Source organism: Cucumis melo, chromosome 7 (assembly GCF_025177605.1).
Source record: "Cucumis melo cultivar AY chromosome 7, USDA_Cmelo_AY_1.0, whole genome shotgun sequence".
In the NCBI taxonomy this organism is placed as follows: Eukaryota; Viridiplantae; Streptophyta; class Magnoliopsida; order Cucurbitales; family Cucurbitaceae; genus Cucumis; species Cucumis melo.
Genome location: NC_066863.1, coordinates 6,278,684 through 6,302,167, shown reverse-complemented (window position 1 = coordinate 6,302,167; position 23,484 = coordinate 6,278,684). Strand labels below are relative to the sequence as shown.

Below are 23,484 nucleotides of genomic sequence, written 5' to 3'. Positions count from 1 at the left end.
GTTGTTCATACTGCTTTCTTCTTGGCTTTGGCATTGGTTTAAATTTTGCTTTAATGATAAATGGTCACAGAATGTCTATGGTCTTTTGGCACAATAAGATGTGGAAGCATTCAAACTATATACTCTTTAGTCGTTGAAACATATGGGATCATATGATGTGCTTTGAGTCTCTAAGTTTGAGATAATATTGTTGGAAATATATGCTCAAAAGTTACCAAATGTAGATTGTTGTTGTGTCATAGAAAATTCACTGTCCTAAAGGCAAAAAACTCAGCATGATCTCAATGCTAAACTTCAGATACCGGTTTTTCTCCTAGGTTTACAACTTCCAAAACTCAATCGTGCACTCGTTGTGGAAAGAAATGAAATCGACAGAACTTTTGCTCATAAATAGAATAGAGAGAACAAATGGAAATTTGGAAATCTTGAAAACTCAAGTTGTATGGAATGAAGTTGTTCTTTTTACATAAATAAACCATCATAAGAGAAATAACAAAATAACGACAGGTCTGGAAAATATATTGACAGGAGGAGATAAGAAGAGGGCTGACAGTCAGAGTAACCAATTAAGCTAACTATGAGTATTGAAAATTAAATAGTGTTTTTTATATATATTGTATAAAGATGATAAAGTTGAGGGGCTCACCCTTGAGCCTATACTAAATTCGCCAGTGTTTCCAACGGCTATAAACGACTAGTTTCCAACAACTATTTGCAAGAATAAAAACAAACAAATAGTTTTTTTTAGGAGAAATGTAATGTATATTTAGTTTTGTGATTTGATTTGACGACGTTGATTAAGTACAATCATTGTCCATGGTGAGCGTGATGTGATAAACCTATAAGTTTTTAGTGAGTTGTTTTTGATAAACTGGTTTTTCTCCACTAAATATGGTGCACGAAGATTTGAACTTCCATTGCCTTTTATTGTTAAGCCATTAGTGTGGTCTATAATAGTAATTTCTACCTCATACCATCCCTACCTCCAAGTCTTTCTATTCTTCAAGGCAAGAAATACAATATGTTCAAATTGACACTTCTTTGATTGAATCTTGAAATGTTTTAATTAATTTTTCTATTCGGTCAAACAAGAATTCTATTAAAACCAATTGATACATTAGTTATTAATAGGATAATTAATTATAACGAGTAGGAATTGATATATTCGTGTGATTTATCATAATAAACTAATATTTGATATATGGTCTACTTCTCTCATTGATAGATTTTGACAAGTTTTGTTATTTAATTATTTTGAAACTAATTGATATATTTGCAACTGTCCCTTGTTAATATAAACATGTTTCATCTCACAACAAAATGATTTATCGTTTTCAAGACTTTCTATAAACGTAATAGGTGTACTAATTTAAAATTTAATCACAATAAGTTAGTCTATAATAATAGCCACGCAAAATAATAGTAATAATATAAACAACCTAAAAAACATATTCAAACGAGATAGCCAACAAAAATTTAGCTCAACTGACATTTAAGAGTATTAGTAAACATGTTCAAGTTGGACAATGAGCTATGACGTTATAAGCAAAGAGTTAAGGGGCGTTTGGCCCCAAGTTCTATACTCCTTCCCCAATCCTTTTTAAATTTTAACTTGGATCTCACATTCTTCTTTCACTTTTCCCACTTTCCTTTTCCTCAATCTTATTTAATTTATTTCTTTATAACGCCATTTATTTTTATATTTCATTCTTTTTTTTCCTTTCATTTTCTCTTTTATTCTTTTTTTTTCCTTTCTTCCCTTTCATTCCTACTTTTTTTCCCTTCATTGTCTCTTTCATTCTTCTTTTTCCCCATTTTTATCTTTCTAAAATATATGTTTAAAGTTTATCGTAGATTTTTTCACTTTCTATATATGTATTATAATTGTTCTCTCCTTTGTTCTCTCATATATTCAATAACTCTTTTATTTACATTTTTTTTATTTGTTTTAATACAAAAATTTTAATAATATCAGTTTGTAATTGTGAAAGTAGAGATAAAGAGCACACACCGATTTACGTAGAAACTCGAGTACCGAGAGAAAAAACACGATATTTTGTTGCTATTATTTTCTAATGAATTACAAAGTTACAATGAAGAAGATTAAATAGAATGCACAAGGAAAAAGAAAAGGAAAAAAATATTTTGGCAAACTTTTTCATAATTAATTTTTTCCTAAACTATATTAGAGTTTTCCATTATATGTGTACCCAAAAAATAAAATAATGAAAACTAACGATTCAAGCTAAATTCATGAAATGAACGTCGTAATTAAGAATACTAAAGAAATTAATTTGAAGCAAAATTTTGTATTTCATTGAAAAAAAGATTAGTGCAAAAGGAAGATCGAAACTATGAATGTCGTAATTAAAAAACCCTTTTCATTTCATGTACCATATATGCATGCAAAGAAAAATGGTGAAAATTAACGATTTAATAATAACAATTTTAATTTATGAAATGAACATCATAATTAAAAAGATTAAGGAAGATACTTTTAAGAAAAATATTGCATTTCATGACAAATATATATAGGAAAAAAAATAAAGATTATGGAAACGCAAGATCGAAACTTAAATTATTGTTAGGAATGTTATAGTTAGAAGCTTACTTCATTCAATGTACAATATATGCCGAAAAAAAATCATGAAACATCACAATTGATGTTAAATTTATTGAACGAATATCATAATCAATATTATTTAATAAAATTAATTTATGAAAATTATGTATTGGATCTACGATATATATTTTAGAAAAGAAAGTTATGAAAAATAGCGATTGTAATAGTCTGCACCCCAAACATAATTTATAATAACACATATTATGATAGTTTGTACCCCTAGCGCAAACTATCATAACACATACTATCATAATTTGCACCCCAAACGTGGACTATCAAAATAGATTAAAATAACATACTATAACTATCAGAATACTAGGACTATAATGATCAAAATACCATGACTATCATAACTCGCTACTCGTCCTAAACGCTTCCTTATATGTTATAAATTTTTAAGTGGGAAGTTATCAATTATAAATATCCTCACCAAAGAGATAAATATATAAAAGAAAAAACCTTAATAAATATGAGAACCGTAGTTCGAATCCACTTGTCATCAATTTGTTTATTATCAAAATAAATATAAATTTAGGTCGTACCATAAAATATATTGGATTTGAATCATCTACAAAATTAAACTTAAAAAAATTATTTTAAAATATAATAAAATGAATAAAAATATTTAAAAATATACAATTGGAACGATAATTGCCTATTATCTATCTATTGTATTGTGTATATTTGCATGTAAAAATAGTTTTCTGGTTTAAAATAATTTATCCTTACGAAAAAGATATTTCTTTTGTTTCCTCTCTTTAACTTTTTGGTCATTTCACCCCCACCGATTTACATCTCGACCATTTTTCTGTGTCGCTTCTCCTTTTCGTTGTCCCTGACGGGTTTTAGTTAGGGTTTCAATCTTCACTCTGCCCCCATTGCCGGCCATGGCGAAACCAAGCAGAGGCCGTCGCTCGCCGCCGTCGGGGTCAGGTTCCTCCTCACGTTCCCGCTCATTCTCCGGCTCTGATTCCCGTTCCAGTTCCCGCTCGCGCTCCAGGTCTGCATCTGTGTCCCGCTCACGCTCTCGTTCCAGGTCCATTTCTTCGTCTTCGTCTCTCTCTCGCAGCGGTAGTTCTCGTAGCAGGACACCCCCTCCTCAGAGAAAGAGGTTTGCCTTTCACTTTAGCTTGCATTTTTCGTTTTGGAGTTTTACATTTCGTGCTTGTGTGAGAGGAAGTATCAGAATTAGGTTTGTTATGCCTGGGAATCTGGTCGATTCAGCATTTCCTTTTTTGTCGCTGTTGATTGGATGTCCCTTTATTAGACATAGAAGTTACATTTCCATTTGTTTTTCAGTCCGACTGAAACTGCTCGGAGGTCTCGTGCTTCACCTCCACCAGCTAAACGAAGTTCTCCGCCACCCAGGTTACAACGTCTCCTTCTACATTCTTCAGTCAAATCCAACTTCTCACTAGCATTTATAGTCTCTTCATTATCTGTTCATGGCATGCATTTTCCGACAAGTCTAACATTTATGCTCTGCCGCGGTTTTTGATGCCCGTCTTTTGTTAAAAACTATCGAGCCTCTTCAACGATTGTATTTCAGCTGTTTGTTTCGTATAATTTACAAGTTAGGGATGGCTAGGGAACAATTTATAGTATTTCGTTTATCTTTGTTCAACTATGATGCTTCGTTTTGGACATGCGGTCAATGGATTAACACCATTTGCCTTGAGCTTAAATATGGTTTCGTATGTAATTTGTTAGTTTTTTTCTTTAAAGAGAGCTCATTCTCCCTTATTAACATTCAGTCAAAACAGGGTTCAATTTATTAAAATTTATGAAACAGAAGAAAATCTTTGGATTTAGTAATTCTTCAGAATTGTGGTGTGAGTATTGCATTATTTCAAATTTCAAATTAATAAAGAAGTTTGTCTCCGTTCCAAAAAAAAAGAAGTTGTTTTCCCTGGTTGAACTTGAATGTGATAAACAATTGTTCTATTAGCTTTATTGCTCTTGCAAACGTAAATTTGATCTTTTGTAATCTATAACCACTTGCAATTTTTATGTCCTTGACTATTAAAAAACCGACATATGCATTTTGTTTATATTAATTTTTCCTTTTGTTGTGCATTTGTATATCAATGATTTACATCCTCTGCTTTCTTTTTGTGATATTTTCCTTTTCTGTAAGTCATATTTATATAATTTGTTTTTCACACCGTTTCTTTTGGTTTCAGGAAACCATCTCCTGTACGCGAATCACTTGTTCTTCACATTGACGCACTGAGTAGGAATGTCCATGAGGGTCATTTAAGAGAAATTTTCAGTATGGTTTTTCGCTTGCTCTCTTTAGCCTTCAAACAATTATAGTGATGGATCAATGCACTTTTGTTTCCATATCATTCTTTTTTAAATGTTTTACTTTGAACACATTGATTAAACCAAAGTGTTGGACAAAATGAACTTTTATTTCAAGCTTCATCCACGTCATCTGAAGTATTGACTTCACAAATCTAGTATTTTGTATTGTAAGAAAAAACCTGGTATATTTCTGTAAACATATGTATTTATGTAGTAGATTCAATTCAATTTGTTTGTAGTGATCATTGACCATAATGTTTTTTTTTTTTATAGAAAGAATAACTTTCATCCAGAAAAAAATGAAAGAATACAAGGACATAAAAAAAAAAAAAAACCAGCCCACCGAAACACCCCATCTAAAAGGAGGACCAACTAAGTAAATTTTTTTGTTCTTAACAGTTGATTAATTTGTCATTTCAATTATTCTTCCTCCGTCTGATATGTAAAGTGCTCATTCCTTTCCTCTCAGCTATTTCTAAACTCTAGATAGTTTCTTATTCTTTTCATGAATCTATTGTATAGAATTAGTTGTAATTTTGTTGGTCTCATTCTATCAAAGGGTTTACCATCAAATAGAAATTTTCCTCCAAAAACCTCTTTATGGTTCAGTAGGCTTGATGGGTATTAGATTTAATAGGTAATCCTGTTGCCTTTTTTGAAATGCTTTTTTTTTTTTAAAAAAATGGTATAGCTCTTAAGAATTTCCTTTTTTCCCCTTTCTTGATACCCTTTAGGTAATTTTGGCGAAGTCGTCAATGTCGAGCTGGCAATGGATCGCACAGTGAGTTTCTAACATGTATATTGGATTTGAAGAACTTTTTGTTGCATAATATATTGATGCATCTGTTATAATGCTTACAGGTAAACCTTCCTAAAGGATATGGATATGTTGAATTTAAAACGAGATCTGACGCTGAAAAAGCCCAAGTGTATATGGATGGTGTAGGTTTTGCATAGTTGTTCAAGTACTTGAAGTGCATCTATTGATATAGTCTTGTAACAGGGAATTGATTGTGATAATTGGCTAAATGTAGGCCCAAATTGATGGGAATGTTATACGAGCAAGATTTACATTACCTCAAAGACAAAAGATGCCAACACCTCCAAGGACTGTAGCAACTGTTCCAAAGAGAGATGGTCCTAAGCCTGAAAATGTTGGTCCTGATGCTGAGAAGGATGACATGAAAAGACAGAGAGAATGTATCTCTCGATAATTATATATTATCCAGTGTCAAACTGTTTAAGCCTATTATATTATTTTGTTTTTGATGAGTATGTATTTTATTGATTTATGTCTGGTTTGTGTCATCAGCTTCTCCTCGTCGAAAACTTCCTTCACCTAGAAGGCGCTCGCCTGTTGCTCGACGAGGTGGGTCTCCTAGAAGACAACCTGACTCTCCACGCCGTCGTCCGGAGTCTCCTCCACGCCGCCGTGTAGAATCTCCTTTTCGTCGCGATTCTCCTCCTCCTAGAAGGAGGCCCGCATCACCCATGAGGGGCGGCCGTTCCCCATCGCCTTTGGCAAGACGACATCGATCTCCTCCAAGGTTAACCATCATCCCCCAACTCTTCAACCCTCCCAGCCACACACACACACAATCTATCTCCTTGTCTTGAAATGGGGCAACTTGGGACATTGACATTGTTTAACTTTGGTTGAGTAGGCCCTCCCCAAGAAGAATTCGTGGAAGTCCTGTTCGAAGACGTTCACCACCACCTCCTAGGCGCCGGTACTATGCATTTGAGTTGTCTTTTCTTTTGCCCTTTGAATGATACACGAAGATATTTTATAGTTTCTAACCTCAAATCTATCATAGAATGTAAAGGTTGACTATTTATGGCTTACTGCACAAATTAATATAATGCTATTTTAGACTTGGAATGAAGTATTAGCTATAGAGTATCTCTCCATTTGACTTTTTAACATTTTACTTGCTTCCATACAAAGGTGTCCTATAGTTTAATCTTAGGTAATTAGAAGACTGGTGACTGAGGGATTGATTATTTTTAATTAGAAGCATGGAAATTAGAGCTTTTAATTGCTTGTTCACTGTGATTGAGCAAGTTTTTTCTTGAAAGTGGTCTAGTCTACCTCAGTGGTTTCAGTTACATTTTTACTTAGGTATATGAGAGTTGCATGATTAAATTGTGTTTCTTTCTCAGCACACCACCTCGACGTGCTCGTAGTCCTCCAAGAAGGTCTCCAGTAGTTCGTAGAAGAAGTCGTTCACCTATTAGAAGACCAGCTCGATCACGCTCCCGATCGTTTTCACCACGGAGGTAATTTGATGCCTAATGATTTTTTTTGTCATCACCAGCTAACTTCTTTTTAAAGATTATTAGTATATATAGATTTAGACATCTAATGTATTTTTTTTCCTGATCAAATCTCTTTGTAAGTAATTTTATTTAATATTGATTGATTATCTACTCTGTATTTGTGGTGCATAAATTAAATGATGAAGTAGATTACAGAAGCCTATCATGGGCATTGATCAAAAAGGAAAAATAATCACAGTGAAGCCTTTCTGAACATCTCTAAGTGAGAGCTATAAAACAAATGTGATGATTATCATTGCTTCTCTAAATTTCCATCACAGAGCTTTGCTAGCAATGAGCTAAAGAATTTTACTGGTGTAACCGTGTAGGAAGTTAGTGAAATTGTTGTGAAGTTTGTGTTTTGTTCTCACTTTGTCGGAGTATTTGTTATCCAAAATCAATTTAGAAAACTCTTGAGTAGTTACCCTAGATTTTGGCTTGGAAGTCAACTGCCTGTTTTTCAGCATCCCATATTCTATAGCCTCCGCCTTTAGTCCCTGAGGGATCCTTTCAATCTAGACAATGGGGGTGCCCTTCTAGGGAAGCAAATGCAAAACTAGCATTCTCATTGGGTTCTTCAGTGTTTGTGATAACGTTTCAGATGCTCTTGGCTACCAATAGAAGCAAACTTTGGGAGATGTATTATCTCTTATCCAATCGTCTAACTTTGAGATTTAGGCCTAAAATGCTTTGATGTCTTGTTAGTGGTCGTGGGGTTTTATTTAGATATTATAATGATGATTAGAACCTATGCTTTAAAAGATCTCAATTTCCTATTATTAAAATATTACCTAAACTTTTGTTTAAGAAACAATAATCAGAGTCTCCAAATTCTCAAAAAATATATGTACATAATTGCATATTAATGGATAACAATTCTACTGTAAAGTTAGCTTTTTGCAAAGGATGCTAAGAAAGTGAATCTGTGGCTAGTTGGCTTGTTCAATGTCGTATCCTTTGTTCCATTTGTGGGGTGTTTGGTGTGAGAAATAATAGAATTTCCAGGGTGGGTAAGACCTTTTAGCGATGTCTGGTCCTCATTACAAACTTCGTTTCTCCTTGGGCTTTAGTGACTAGGTCATTTTGTAATTATTCGCTAGGTCTCTTATTATATTGAGGTGGTCCCCTTTCTGTACTTCGTTGCCAGGCTTCTTTTTGGTGGTCATTCTTTTTAGTTGGTGTATTCTTTCATTTCAATGGAAGTTTGGTTTCTCAATAAAAAAATATTAATATCATCTTCTACTTTTTCTTAATCACATATTATTCCACAGTGCTATTACCCTGTTTTTTTAGTGCCCTCTATAATCCATTTATTTATCTTTTAATATTTTGGTGATCTCTCTATCCAGAGGTCGGCCGGGCGCTGCCGGTAGGCGTGGGAGATCATCATCCTACTCTGCATCACCTAGTCCACGCAAGGTTTTGATCTTTGCCATTCTACTCTTTTTATTGCTTTGTTTTTCCCTGCATTGAAGTCCCTTCACTTTTCTCTATTTTATATTTACAGGTTCCCAGGAGGGTATCTCGCAGTCCAAGAAGGTAATCATAATCCCATGCGTTACGTGAAATATCAATATATCTTGAAAATGTTTTGAAAGTACTCGAGGTTCTTGGAGACCCAGTTTGCTCCACGTTTAAATCTCATAAAATGCATAGGTGCATCACATGCTTCACCTATCTTTTGCCTATCTGTCATGTATCAACTTCACTTTATTTTTTCCTATTTTTCCTATTTTTCCTATTTTTCCTATTTTTCCTATTTTATTTTGTTGTTTGTGTGATGACAGTGGGATGGATACAAACAAATTTTTTTTTTCCAAATCCATAAACTACTAGGCACCATTTTTTTCAAAGAAACAATTTCATTGATGTGTGAAATTACAAAAATGGAGGGGGAAGAAGCCCCGGCCCAAAGGAGTTACAAAAGACATCTACAGTTGGTCATTAGTGAATTAAAACTATATGAATGGAATAATTTGGACATAAACTACAAACTACAGGGGTACCATTAAACATGGATATTCTTTCTATCGAGCTTCTAGATCACGGAATGAGTAGGTGCTTGATTTGTAGCAAGTTTGGAATGGCTTTTGAAAGTAAAAAGTGCTTGTACTGCTTTTCAAGTTCTTCAATCTCGACCATCTAACAAACACCATTGAATATCAATTAATATGCTTAACTATCGTAGTATTATTGATGTGCAGGCCTTTGAGAGGAAGAAGCAGCAGCAGGAGCAGTAGCAGTAGTTCGCCTCCTCGTAAGCCATAAACAACTCTTCACATCTCTCCCTCCCTCTCTCTAAATTCTCTTGTTCTATGTGTATTCCGAAAAATGCGACGTTTTGTTTTCTTCCTGACCTGGTAAAGAGCTTTCTTGTACCAAAAATATTTGGATTTAATCCCCATTTTGGTTTGTTTGTAGTTAGTTTGTCTTTCTGTTACTAATTGGATTAAAAAGATTTAGATAATACTTTGTTCTAAATGCAGTCTGTAGTATTATTACACTTCTACTACTATTGAAAGGTCCAGACATGGACCGTTACCCCTTTTCCTCGAGGGTTTTAGAGACTATATTCCTTTTTTGATATTGTTTTTGTTAATTCTCTTAACATTTCGAGTTTGTGGCTATTTGTTCGGTTTTTGTGTTTTTAGATTTGTGTCTTAATTTTGTGTTTAATAGATTTCTAAATTTTGATTTGTGTTGAATATGCCTTTGCTCTTTTCAATGTTTGTTCAAAGTTTGCTCCTACAAAACGTAAGTATAATGTTTATGGTCCTATTGGATAAAAAGAGTTTTTATAAAATTTTAATATGTTTGAGAATGATTAGATATGAAATTTAAGTTTAGTATTTAGTTAACAATTTTTTAAAGTTTAAATATCAAATAAGTATAAAATTAAAAAACTAATTAGATACTTTAAATATTGTCATCCAACCAAATTATGTCTATCAAATAAAAAAATCCCATTTTAACCCATCTTTTAGAATTTTCAGAACGTTTCTTTAGTTTATGGTATATACTTTGCTACTTGATCCAATAATCTGCTTGGAAATTTGGAGTTCAAAGATGTAAGATATCTTGAGAGTTAATTAAAATAGAAATAGAAGTTGAAAATTTAAAATCAGATTTAGAAACTTGTTTTAAATATAGTAAAATGTGCGAAATTTTTATATTATCTATCATGAAAGTTTTTCTGTATTTATAAATATTCTTAACAGTGATTATTTAACATATATACATTTCTTCTTAGTTGGTGTATTTCTCTCTGTGTCATTGTGAGATTCAAGCCAACATCAATAGTATAAAGCAAATAACAAATTTAAAAAATAAAAACAACAATTTTTTTCTTTCCAAAACTTCAATTTGATTTTTCTTAAGAACATTAGATAGAAAATGGACAGTTAATACATATATAAAAAATATGATAGATGGAATTATAACTTAAATTAAATTTAGAAATAGGTGAATAGAAAAAAAAGGACAAGGAAAAGATAAATTCATATGGTTATCAAGTGAGGACTTAATTTCCAAATAAGTCCTTTCTTGTTTTTGAAACTTTCAAATTTTTTTAATTTAATCATTTTTTTTATAAATATTTTGGTGTGAGTATTCAAAACCTCAATCATTTTGGTCTTTGCTATATTACTTTTCAGTCTTTTCTGCTTTACATTATGTTTTGCTACCAATTTTCACTCAACTTAATTGACTTGAAATTGCAACATAGCAATATACTAGCACACATATTTTTAGTGAGACCATCAAATTTATTAAAATTAATAAAAAAAAAGGTTAGAATTAACACATTAAATCAAAATATAATCGAAACCTCTGTGGTTTTAGACTGAAAATTAGAGTTGAAGGAATAAATAATGTGGTAGATTGACCAGAAAAATGTAGCCAAAGTGTTATTTGATTGACCTGATTTTTTAAAATAAGGTTTTATAACCTTTCTCCAACTTATTTCAATTTCTTATTCTATCTTTTAACTCTAGTACTTTTTCTTTTAATCTATTTTCCCACGTCTTCTTCCTCTAAATCCCTTTGGGGTAAATTTTCTTCAACAACAAACAATGTTTCCTTCTTATATTTTACCTATGAAGACAATACCAACGATAAGTCGTTTTTTTTCCTTAGACAATGCATAATAATAACAATAATGTACATAATCTTTTCGAACGCCAAATAAACCAAAGTGCAAAATGCGCGAGTAAGAAAACATTGTGAAATAACGATGAAATGAGTAAGAATGAAAACAAGAGCGATAGTATTTAATAAAAAGAGCTTAAAAGTACCAACAAAACGAAGAAATATGATGATTAAATTTACCAAAATAATTCTGTGTACGCAGAAAAGCCCAAATTGCTGGCTCTCTTTCTTTCACCACTCACTCTCTCTTTGTAAGGTTGCTTCCTCACTTGCCTGTCCCACTCTAACCTTGGCCGAGTACCGTTGGTTGGAGTTACAAGTTCGAGGAGAAACTCTCACTCTCTTTTGTTGTCTCACACATTATTCGTTATAGCTAGTCACACATGGTTAGTCAGAGATGGAAGGTAGAACATTGTTGGTAAAAACTGCATGGCTGCAAAGAAGAAAGAAGAAATGGGGGCAGAGCATTTTCAACAGCCGAGTATGTTAAAGGAGGAGGAGAGAAGAAAGGCCAAATGCGTAACTTCACGTAAATTCTTTTCAAAAGCTGAGGCATCTGCCATCTCGAGCCTTAAAAATACGTCTTTTTTTTTTTTTTTTTTTTTTTTTTTTGTGTGCAAGTATTGCAGCCGAATACCATTTCTCAAAAAATAAAATAAAACAAAAATTAGGTCAATCTTTACGAAATTCCTTCGAGATATCAATATCTTTGGGAAAGTGGAAAGTCTATTTTGCAGATTTTGCCCAATGATTTTACCGAAAACGCCATTTCGGACAGTAACGCACCAAATGAAAGGGAAGAAAACGGCGCAAAGTTCTTGGTCAATTTGACTCTCTCAACTCCCAATTTTCCTCCTACTCCATTTCTCATCCTCTCCCTTGATTTTCTTTTTTTTGTTTTGGCGCTAATCTTCGTCTAAACCCTCTAAAATTTCCCATTTTTTCACCTTTTCCAGCTCGATTTTCGTTCTTCCGCTCAGTTTCTGTCAAGAACACCAGGCAAACGACCCGTTCCAGCGATTTAGGAAGGAAATCTCGTCATATTCAGGTCTGTTCTCAAGTTACTCAATATTTGGCCATGGATTTAGGGCTTTGAATTTGATCCAGACCCGACCTTTGGATGTTGTTCTAACCGATGGGTTTTGTTCGGTTTTACATTTTACAATCGGTTATCTTCTGTTTGGTTGCGTGACCTTGGGATTATACTGTTATTTGCCTCGTGTTAATTCTGCAAAAGTTTTAGTTGTTAGTGGTAGATGAAATAAAGCATGAGTAGAAATTTGTTTGAGTTGGGTATGATAAAAAATATGTTTGCTACTAATATTGATTATTCTTTTCATATATTTAGTTGACTTTTAAATTCCAGGTTTTAAAATATATATTAAACCATACTGTAGTACATAATTCCATGAATTGCTATTTGTTTTTGCCGTCACTGATTGGGCTTTTCGCGTGTTCTTGTATGTAGATTGAGCTGAGTTGCTTGAATTGAGGTATTTTGCTGTTGAAAGCATTCCATTTCATGGCAGGCAATGGCCTGCCATCATTGGGTCGTGTGAAACTTACTGATATAGCACCATCTGAAGGAGTTCCATCTGAGTCTTTCAAATTGTCAGTCTCAACTCTGTCACATTCACTAGCTCAATACTCTGCTGCCATCATCCAATTCCCTGCTTGTGATGGGGCTCTTTTAAGGTCTGGTTTAGATTCTGCACGTCTCTACTTCCACCAGAGAGCTGCATGTTCATCTGCTGAGTTGATGCAAAACAATGATTCACGAGAGTGGTGCAGAACTTCTGGTTACTATGTGGATACTCAGATGTGGCAAGAAACGTATGACTATAGGCCTGGATTGACTCCAGTTGAGCCCAGCAGTGGAATGGAGTTACCACCTGCAGGTTTGCCAGACATATTTGCCCTCTATGGAAAGGCATCTAGAATTATTTTGGATGCCATCAGCTTCTATCTAAACTTGCGGAGCTCTCCTTTCACGGAAATACTTGATAATGTTCCTCTAAGAAGTAGGGAGATATCATCTTCTGTGTTGTCTGTGTGCTGTTATGGGAGACCCTCATTTCATGGAGAACATCACCATAAGTTAACTGCTCAAGAGGATAGCCAGTTGGCCATGTATGCGTCAGACCATGACAATCAAATTGATAAAAGTCTTATTACTCTGTTCAAATCGGATAAGGCAGGTTTACTAATAAAGGATTTCAATGGTAGATGGATTCTTGTGGATGGAGATCTTGGCCCTCAAGATGCTATAGTTTATCCTGGACTTGCACTCTATCAAGCAACTGCAGGATATGTGAATCCTGCTTTGCTCAGAACAGATGTGAATAATATTCAAGGTAGTATGTATGGACGGTGCTCCTTGTCATTCAAACTCATGCCAAAATCTATGACTAGCCTCAGTTGTTCAGAAATGAGAGCTGCTGGCCATGGGGTAGATGTTCAGTTCCAGCTTCCAGTACCAGTGGATGACTTTATGCAGAGATCACACTCAACTGACCAACTCTTTAATCGCCCAAATTTCCAGAATTTCAGTTTCTCTACAGCCCAAGATGGTAGGCCAAATCTTTTTATAATTTCTAATTTTGGAGCCGAAGAATGTCATTTATTGAGGTTTTCCCCTCTTTTTCCTGTAACCTCCCTTGGTATGAGCTCGGCTCTTCCTTTTTTGTAGTTTAATTACATCAATTATATTGTTTCTTATAAAAAGGAAGAAGGCATTTATTGAGGGTTGATAATGCAATATTGATTTTCTTTTACATGTTAGTACTTAGCATGATGCTTGTGTAGGTTGTTGAAATTTAAATTCCCCTTCCCTTGGATGTTTTACCTAGACATAATGTGTTTTGATTGCCATTTTGCTATATGAGAATCTCTCGTAGTGAAAAAGTGTTGCGAGAAAATGATTTATGTTTCAATGGATACTTTTGGGTGAAATATGGACTGGTAGCCATGTATTTGCATTTGTTGTTGCTTGATAGTTTGAATGCTTGCTTTCCTAATTTTTTAGTTGTTCATTCCCTCTTTATCCTCTTATTGGGTAGTGTTACTTCTATAGTAATTTCTTAGTGTTAGTAGCCACCTTAGTGAGAAGCTTTCAATTAACAGGGTGTTGGATCGATGAAATGCTGGTACAGGATCCATAAAAATGAGGAGGAGAAAGAATAGTTCAAGTACCAAACCTCTACCCCCTTCTAAGAGATTACGGCTTGAGGCACAGAGAGTTCTGAAGGAGAAAGTACAAGATATTGCAGATAAGAAGGGTATCAAATTGAGGTTCTGCAATCTGAAGGATTGTGAAAATCACATTCACACATTAGATAGCCCTTGTGCCAGCACAAGAATGGAGATTGGGTGGCCTCCTGGAGTGCCATTTGTTCATCCTCACGACCTACCTAATAAGGCAAAAATTGGTTTTCTCGAAGCTTATGAGCCTGGTTGGACAGATAGTCACGACGTTGAATTGAGTCTTACTGAACCTGGACAAGTGGGTCAACAGTCAACCAACTGTAAGTGAATCTCTGTCATATTCATATATGCATGCATTTGGACTGGTTCTTGTTTTTTACACCAACAAGTTCCTGCTTTTTGATCAATGCGAATAAAAAGCTTACTGATTTTGGTTCAATTCAGACAGTCCTTGAGGTATAGATACTTGTTTAGTATAGTATTATTGCCTTTGGAAAGAGGAATCATAGGCGTGCTTCACTATTTTTCCTACGTGAAGGTGGGTAAGCACATAATTCAAAAATTGTAAGCATGCACATTCTTTCCCATTACATTATTATTCCCCTCCTTTCCCCTTCCCCCATTTTTATCATTGTCTGCAGATTCATATTTACTATTATTTCTTCTCTATCCCATTGAAACTGGCCAGTCTTTTCTTAATTTGGCTGCTGAAAATCTCCTAGATAATTTTATGATCAAGAAATCAGGAAGATTAACATAAGTGGTTGATGCAAGAGATAGCTTTATTGCAATGCTGCATTTGCTGTGCCTTAGCTATGCATTTGTGAGTGTAGAAAATTTGATATATGATTTGAACTTGTGTCCATGTCCTTTTTTTTCATAAAAAAATTGTGATCATCTCTGGTGGCTCTGGGAACTATTGGCGGAGATTAGTTTGGTTCATTCTTTTATATGTCCACTAATTCAAGAAAGAGAAAGTGGAATGAAGAAGAAAGGTCAAGCCTAGGAAGAAAATGTGTAAGGAAGATGGGCTTTCTTTTACTAAACCTACTACTCCTTCGGAGGAGTGCAAGTAGAGTATATATTTCCTAGAGGCTTGAAGATGATTGTGTTGGGGCTTTTGAACTTCTTGTCACACATGTTTCATGGACCTTGGGAACTCTCTTGTAGAACAATTTTACAGGCACAACAGTCTTTGTGCATCACTTTTTAGAAACGAAGGTTATTATTATAAAGGGGCCAAAAGCCTCAACAAAACAACCTAAAGGACTAGAGGATAAGATAGGGTCACAAAAAACCTCCGATCTAAGTTAATGGCGTCTATGTTGTAGTTATAAAACCAACTATGTTGAGGCCGTAAAACTACCTATGTTCTGCATACCATGGGTTTAACAAGTTCGTGATTGTTACCTTGAAGGAGACATGGCGTTGCTGTCGGGAGCTTGAAAGTTTAGTGTTGGTTACACAATTATGTATTCCATTTTTAGAACATCATACTACGACATGTAGATTTGGCACTGTCTTCATTCAGTTTGTGTTGTTGCACAAGCATCACCAATCCAACCTTTCAGCCCTGCACCTTAAACTCAAGCTCTCCTTTCTCTCGCTCCAAATGTTTCTTTTTCATTTTTGTTGATCTAAGGCTTCCTGAATTTGCTTCGTCATATAGTTTTCTTCCTCCCATTTTATTTTTGCTGTACCAGTCTATCTGCATCTTCTTTTGTTTAAATGTTTGTCTTAGCTCTATTCTTTTTGAATCAGTGTTGCAAACTTCTTAGTTGTCCCACAAGAGGTAAGAAACGTTCCTCCCATGACAACAAAATTTAGGGCTTGCTTATATAAGTGAGTCTGCTGGTACTTCTCAACCATCTGGCCCTACTGTAAACCAGAACGTTCCACACCCTCCACTCTAGGAGCCATTGCACGGTTATGTTTGCCTCAGTCCCTTAGTCTTATCAATGTTGATGGGAAGAATCCCTGGATCCTTGACTTGGGCGCTACAGATCACTTGACAGGTTCCTATGAGATTTTTTTTCCTTATAATTCATGTGTTGGTAATGAAAATATTAGAAAAGTTGATGCTTCTTTAGTCCCAATTTCTGGGAAGTGACAATTTTTTCCTTTTGAAGAGCTATCACTCCATAATTTTTTGCATATGTCTATGATTTCCTATAATTTGCTATTTATAAGCAAGATCACTCGTGAGCTGAACTGTAAAGCCACTTTCTTACTTGAATTTGTTTTTTTTTTCAAGACTTGAGCTCGGGGAGGATGACTAGCACTGGTCGGCATAGTTGGAGACTCTATCTCCTTGACGATGATACCTCTGCTAGTAGTGTCTCTAAGACTAGTTTATTGTCTTCATATTTTACTATTTCCGAACAAGATTGTATGTTGTAGCATTTTCGGTTGGGCCACCTAAACTTTAAATATACGAAGTATATATTTCCCCATCTCTTCTCTAAAGTTGATGTCTCCTCTTTATCTTGTGATGTGTATATTCAAGTCAAACAACATTCGGTCTCCTTCCCCTCACTACCATATAAACCAACCCAATCGTTCACCCTTATCCATTGTGACGTTTGGGTTCCATCCAAGGTCACTACCTTCTCTAGGAAACGTTGGGTTGTGACTTTTATTGATGATCATACCCGTCTTTCTTATCACTGATAAATTCGAGGTTTCCTCCGTTTTTTAGAACTTCTATCACATCATTGAAACACAATTCAATGCAAAAATTGCGATTCTTCGGAGTAATAATGGTCGGAAGTTTCAAAACCATACCCTTAATGAGTTCCTAGCCTCCAAGGGGATTGTTCACAAGAGCTCATATGCTTACACCCCTTAACAAAATGAGGTTGCCGAGTGAAAAATCTTCGCATTTTGGAAGTAGCTCATTCTTTTATGTTGTCTACTTCCTTTCCTTCATATTTGTTGGGAGATGATGTTCTTACTGCAACTTATCTCATTAGTAGGATGTTTTCTCATGTCCTCCACCTTCAGACTCCTTTAGATTGTCTCAAGGAGTCGTATCCCTCTACCCACCTAACTTTTGAGGTTCCCCTTCATGTGTTTGGGTGTACAATCTATGTCCATAGCTTTGGCCCTAATCAGACCAAATTTGTCCCTTAGGCTCGAGCATATGTATTTGTTGGGTATCCTCTTCTTTGTCACTATGGATGTCACCTTTTGCGAGGATCGACTTTTCTTTCCTGTTAGCCATCTTTAGATGGAGAGTGTGAGTGAAGAGTCTAATTGTACCTTAGAGAGTACCAATCCTACTCCTATTACCTTACCTGACTCCAATCCTCATCCCCTGGTTCTATCGACAAACCAAGTTCCCTAGAAAACTTACTATAGGAGAAATTTTAGAAAGGAAATTGAGTTCCCTACCCATCAGTTGGCTCCGGTCTAAGACTCTGAACCTTCTCAAGATCAAGGTATGACTAATCCTATTAAATCATGCGCTTATAGTAAAATGAGTGAGAATGACAAGTATGATATTACTATTCCTGAAGATATGGGAGAAAAGGACATTGTTGATGAGATTGAGGTCAGAGCAGAAACTAGTGGTAATGAGGCTGAACAGGGTCATTTAGGTAATCTTGATGAGTATGATCCATTTCTAAACATTCCCATTGTGTTGAGAGAAGGTACCAGATCCTGCACGAAACACCCCATTTGTAACTATGTTTCCTATGATACTTTATCTCTACAGTTTAAAGCCTTCACAGCTAGCCTTGACTTTACCGTGATACCGAAAAATATTCACATTGATTTAGAATGTCATGAGTGAAAATCAGTTGTTCTGGAATAGATAAGGGCCTTTGAAAAGAATAAGACTTGGGAGATATGTGCTCTCCTTAAGGGACATAAACCTGTGGGATGTAAATGAGTGTTCACAATCAAATACAAGGCAGATGGAACCCTTGAAAGACACAAGGTGAGGTTAGTGGCGAAAGGGTTTACTTAAACCTATGGTGTTGATTACTCGAACACTGTTTCCCAATTGCTAAACTAAATACAGTTAGAGTCCTGTTATCTATTGCTATGAACAAAGACTAGCATTTATATCAGCTAGATGTTAAGAATACGTTCCTGAATGGAGACTTGGAAGGGGAAGTCTATATGAGCCCCCAAGGTTTGAAGCCCAGTATGGTCATCGAGTTTGTAAACTTTAGAAATCTTTATATGGATTGAACCAATCATCAAGAACATGGTTTGATAGGTTTACTACCTTTATCAAGTCCCAAGAATATAGTCAGGGGCACTCTGACCTCACTTTGTTTACAAAAGTCTCCAAAGCTAGGAAGATTGCAGTATTGATTGTTTATATTGATGACATCGTTTCAGCTGGGGATGACACTGTTGAAATCACTAATTGAAAAAGAGGACGGGTGATATCAAAGACTTGAGAAATTTGAAAAAATTTCTTGGGATGGAGGTTGCTAGATCTAAAGAAGGTATCTTAGAAGAAATATACATTTAATTTGTTGATCGAGATAGGGATGCTAGGATGTCATCTTGTTGATACTCCAATTGAATTCAACTATAAATTGGGAAATTCAGGCGATAAAGTTCTAGTTGATAAAGAACTATATCAGGGCCTTGTGGGTAAGTTGATTTACTTGTGACATACTCAACCAGATATTTCCTATGTTGTGGGTGTCGTTAGCTAGTTCATGCAGACTTCTTATGAGGAACACATGGAGGCAGTTAACAAAATCTGGAGGTAATTGAAAACAACTCTCGGTAAAGTATTGATGTTCAGAAAGACAGACAGAAAAGCTATTGAGGCCTATACTGACTCTGACTTGGCGGGGTCTGTTGTTGACAGGAAATCCACCTCCGGTTATTGTACTTTTATATGAGGCAATCTTGTAACTTGGAGGAGTAAGAAGCAAGGGGTTGTGGTCAGAAGCAGTGTTAAGGCTAAGTACAGGGCTGAGTTTGGGGATATGTGAGGAAATTTGGCTCTAGAAAGTTTTATATGATTTTCATCAGAATTTTGAGGTGTTGATGAAATTATTTTGTGATACAAGGCAGCTATTAGCATCACCAACAATTCAATTCAATATGATAGAACTTAACATGTGGAGATTGATCAACACTTCATTAAATAAAACTGGACAATGGTAGTATATGCATTCTATACATTCCCTCGAGCCAACAAGTTGCTGATGTTTTCACCGAGGGACTTTTCAGACAAAACTTTTATTTTTGTGTTAACAAGTTGGGTCTCATTGATACCTACGTCCCAACCTGTGGGGGAGTGTTAGAATTAGTGGGCTTGGCCCAAGGAATGATTTACCCTAATATCGTTTCGTTTTTTATCATAAGTTGTAACCTATTTATCTTCCCTCTTGTATCTTTTGTTAATATGAGAAATTAATAAGAAAGTCAATCATGGTTTTTCTCCCGGTACTCGGGTTTCCACGTAACTTAGTGTCTACTTTACTTTCCCGCTTTTAAACGATGACAATGACATATTATTTTTTCTTTTTGTTCCTGTTTCTGCAGGAATCAGTTCATGTTCTGTACATTAATGGATTCTCAACTCTTCGTAGCTTGCAACTTCAAAACCAGTTCCATTCATTCATGGCGTTCATCAGCTTGTCATACCTGCACTCGGATTGTTGTTTCAATACTCAATGCTGACAAATCATGCCTGTTCACCTCTTGAGCAAAGACTGTACATATGTATTACTTTCTGGGTAAGCCAGTTTCATCTTCATCTCCTTTAACTGTTGGACACTTTCATATTATTTGGAGGACAACTCTTGAAGAAAGGGGTTTGTTAAGTTAGCTAACCAGTGATGGCAATGTAGTGGGAAGAGCTATTTCCTTTGAATTCTAGTAGAGACTTTTCTCATGTTACTCATACCTTCATGTTCCTAGACTAGTCAGTATGATGTGTAAAATTTGGGAAATACGATAGAGAGCAGAAATATACAAACTTAAGGTTCCTGAAGAGTATTCCTTGTTTTCTTTCTTTTCTATTCTTGATGTTGTAAACTTATATCATGGATCATGACTCGAGCACTTCACATTACATCTTTTTTTGCTTTTAAATTTATTTTTTTTTCCCATTTGAAGCTTGAGGTCCTTAGACCCTGTGGGGAATAACTTTCCAAGTGCTTAAAATGATAAGGACTTGGAAAATCATTCTAAATGTCCTCGTATATTATGATCGTTACTAGCATTCTTAACACTCTTTTATCTCATTTAGATTGCAAAACTGATTGTAATATTTTGAATTCTATTCTTTACTATTGTTTGGTGATACTTTTTAGTTTCATACACATGGGATGGACTCTTTAATTTATATTTTGAAGAAACTTGGATGTTACTAGTTTTTAGTTTTACTTCTCTTGCTTGCTTAGTTTTATTATATTGTTACAAGAAACTTGGATGTGGTCAGATTTTGTTCTTAGTTTTTGCCAATTTTTTGTGCTTGATATCTGATTAGAATGATGGAGTGATGTAAGTAGAATACGAGTTAATTGGGTAATTAGTTAATATTCTAAGTTAATTTCCTTTTTACATCCACCTGTAATAAACTCTATAAATAGAAGTATTTCCCTCTTGTATGAAACACTTTATTCTAATAAAAGATTCACAATCTTGGTCATTGGAGGATCTCTTCTAGAGACTACTTAGGCTATATCAATTTGGTATTGGAGTGATTGCTTGGTGGAAGTCTGAAGAGCTCTTCCTAGCGTCGATTATGAGAGGGGGCTTTGAGTGTTGTGTTCGTCGTCAAACAACTTACATCTATCTAGGAAAACCTTTAAAAGTTTGAGAAATAAACAAGAAATCGAAGATTTTTCAAGATTTTGCAATAATGACCTATTACTGCTTTTTTGCCGTCATCTCATTTCATTCACGATCAGCTATCATGATACCATCCATTTGGGTTTAAGATTCAACTTTTAGAGTATTTTCAGTAAAGTTTTAGATTCGGTTCAATTAAACTTGTTTAAGTCATTTTGGTTTAGTTCATTTGGTGTAATTATTTATTGGACCGGTTTGGTTGGTTTGATCAATCTAGCTCTGTTCAGTTTAACCAAACTAGTATGGTTCAATTTGGTTCAATGGTTAGTTGACTTTTCTAGTTTCATCCTTTGGGTATTTGTTCCGTTTTCAAATTTTGTGGGTTTTGTTATAGATCTCTTTATGAGCGTCTTGTTATTGCCCAAAAGTTCTTGTTTTGTTCTTCATAAGTTTTGTTATAGATTTCTACATTAGAATCTATGTTTCTACCCTATAAGTTTTTGGTTTCGTTCTTCGTGGGTTTGTTTTTAGCTTAGAAGTTATTTGTTTGTTTGATTTTTCGTGGGTTTCTAATTTTATCCTAGATCTATTGATTTGATTTAGTGTTTTCTTAGCAAACTCAAGTTGTTTGTAATTCTACTACCTTGAGTTTGAAGGAGAGTGTTAAAAGAAATGAGGGTCTATTGGGTTTATTCTTATTTAATATTTTCCATATTTGTATTTTTCCTTTATTAATATTTTTGTCTCTATTTACTAATCAATGTAATAGGTTGTGTATACTTTGATTTATTCAATATATTATATAAAATTATCATATATTAAAGAAAAAACAAAGGAACCTTGATTAGAAACTTTTCAATGGAAAATCTTGTAGATAAATGAGGAGAAAATATTGTTGAGACTTGTATAGTTGATGAAGGTGATTGGGAAAAATTCCCTCGAATGAAGTAGATCAAAAAGAAGAAATTGAAAAGGTTGATTTGGAAGTAGTCTCAAGTAAAAAAAGAAGAATCCAACCAAGAAAATGGAAAACTGGTATTGAACATCAAAACTCTAAATGTCGAGGCGGAAATAAAAAAAATTGACCAAGAACACCACACCTTGCTTTGGAAATCAATTACCACAATGTCAAAATTCTTAAAGTAAATGACGAAGAAAATATGATTATTGTTTTCTTTGGAAGTTAATTCATTTGACTTTGAATGAGCTTGAAGGAAACATCTTTTTAGAGTTTATTGCATATGGAGAGGTTCATCTTTTGTTGGCAATATTGACTCTTTTATCTCGAATTTATTCCTTCAATCATAATATTTTTGTTCAAAATATAGGAGGTTGGTTTGTCATACTTTGTTGAACAAGTATGTTTCATTCATTGTTTGCATCATAACTTTTTTCTTTTTAAAACTCGAGAACGAGTTTTCTTTTTGGAGGGGTAAAATGATGCAAGAAGAATATGTGTTGATTGGTTAATTATTTAATTTTCTAAGTTCATTTTCTTTTTACTCCACTTGTAATAAAACTCTATAAATAGGAGTATCTCCTCTTGTATGAAACATATTATTCATTCTAATAAAATGTCGTCGGAGGATTTCTCCTATAGACTACTTAGGCTACATCGTGGAGGCCGGAGATATTTAGTTTTTGGTAGCTGTTTTTACTGTTAAAATTTTTATTCACTTGTTTTCAGTATATATTTTTAAGAGAACAGTTAGAAACAAGGGGATGGAGGTAAGCCTAAGCTTGTTGCTAATCAACTGCTTTTTCTTTCACACATAAACTGCAAGTGGCTGCTAATCATTTCTACATGATTTATTCATTTGCATTATCCATACACCAACCATTTATTGGAAATGGTTAAAATTCATTATTTTCACATGCGGATGAGGCTTTCCTTCGAAGTACAGAGAGAAATATTGGAATCAAATGAATAACGTCACTTTATTAATATGAAAGAAGTACATTATATTTATCTTTTCTACTTTGGTAGAACTTTTGGAGAAGAATTTAGTGATGCATCTTTTCATTTGAATTTTAGCTGATACAACCCCCTAAAGTTGGGATATAAACTTTCTCTCTCAATCTTTCTCAACCATGCTTATAATGAACAGAAG

At 34.5% G+C, this 23,484-nt stretch overlaps 2 protein-coding genes across 4 annotated transcripts; both read left to right on the top strand.

Annotated features, from left to right (window-relative positions):
* Positions 1-3,333: 3,333 nt before the first annotated feature.
* LOC103503047 (serine/arginine-rich splicing factor SR45) lies at positions 3,334-9,819 on the top strand. Of its 2 annotated transcripts, XM_008467213.2 has the most exons (12): positions 3,334-3,734; positions 3,923-3,991; positions 4,807-4,895; positions 5,665-5,711; positions 5,792-5,872; positions 5,965-6,130; positions 6,243-6,477; positions 6,595-6,660; positions 7,094-7,210; positions 8,599-8,668; positions 8,757-8,788; positions 9,454-9,819. In XM_008467213.2, exons 1-12 carry the CDS (start codon positions 3,511-3,513, stop codon positions 9,515-9,517), a joined length of 1,260 nt encoding a protein of 419 aa, XP_008465435.2. In that variant the 5' UTR covers positions 3,334-3,510; the 3' UTR covers positions 9,518-9,819. The 2 variants fall into 2 exon arrangements, with proteins under 2 accessions (XP_008465435.2, XP_050944124.1); XM_051088167.1 differs by lacking the exon at positions 3,923-3,991 and having other exon boundaries at positions 3,395-3,734.
* A 1,890-nt stretch (positions 9,820-11,709) lies between these two features.
* Positions 11,710-20,570, top strand: LOC103503048 (uncharacterized). 2 transcript variants are annotated; one of them, XM_051088144.1, is made up of 5 exons: positions 11,710-12,216; positions 12,352-12,443; positions 12,864-13,965; positions 14,548-14,919; positions 20,120-20,570. In XM_051088144.1, coding segments are annotated over exons 3-5 (1,422 nt in total). In that variant the 5' UTR covers positions 11,710-12,216; positions 12,352-12,443; positions 12,864-12,917; the 3' UTR covers positions 20,122-20,570. The 2 variants fall into 2 exon arrangements, with proteins under 2 accessions (XP_050944101.1, XP_050944102.1); XM_051088145.1 differs by having other exon boundaries at positions 12,002-12,443; positions 12,864-13,525; positions 13,622-13,965.
* Positions 20,571-23,484: the final 2,914 nt, after the last annotated feature.

Excerpts from the sequence above, each read along its gene's own strand:
- LOC103503047 (XM_008467213.2), top strand. The coding sequence starts at position 3,511 with ATGGCGAAACCAAGCAGAGGCCGTCGCTCGCCGCCGTCGGGGTCAGGT. Across the intron at positions 6,478-6,594 it reads CGACATCGATCTCCTCCAAG|GCCCTCCCCAAGAAGAATTC; the intron begins GTTAACCATCAT and ends TTGGTTGAGTAG. Across the intron at positions 7,211-8,598 it reads CGATCGTTTTCACCACGGAG|AGGTCGGCCGGGCGCTGCCG; the intron begins GTAATTTGATGC and ends CTCTCTATCCAG.
- LOC103503048 (XM_051088144.1), top strand. The coding sequence starts at position 12,918 with ATGGCAGGCAATGGCCTGCCATCATTGGGTCGTGTGAAACTTACTGAT. Across the intron at positions 13,966-14,547 it reads TTTCTCTACAGCCCAAGATG|GATCCATAAAAATGAGGAGG; the intron begins GTAGGCCAAATC and ends ATGCTGGTACAG.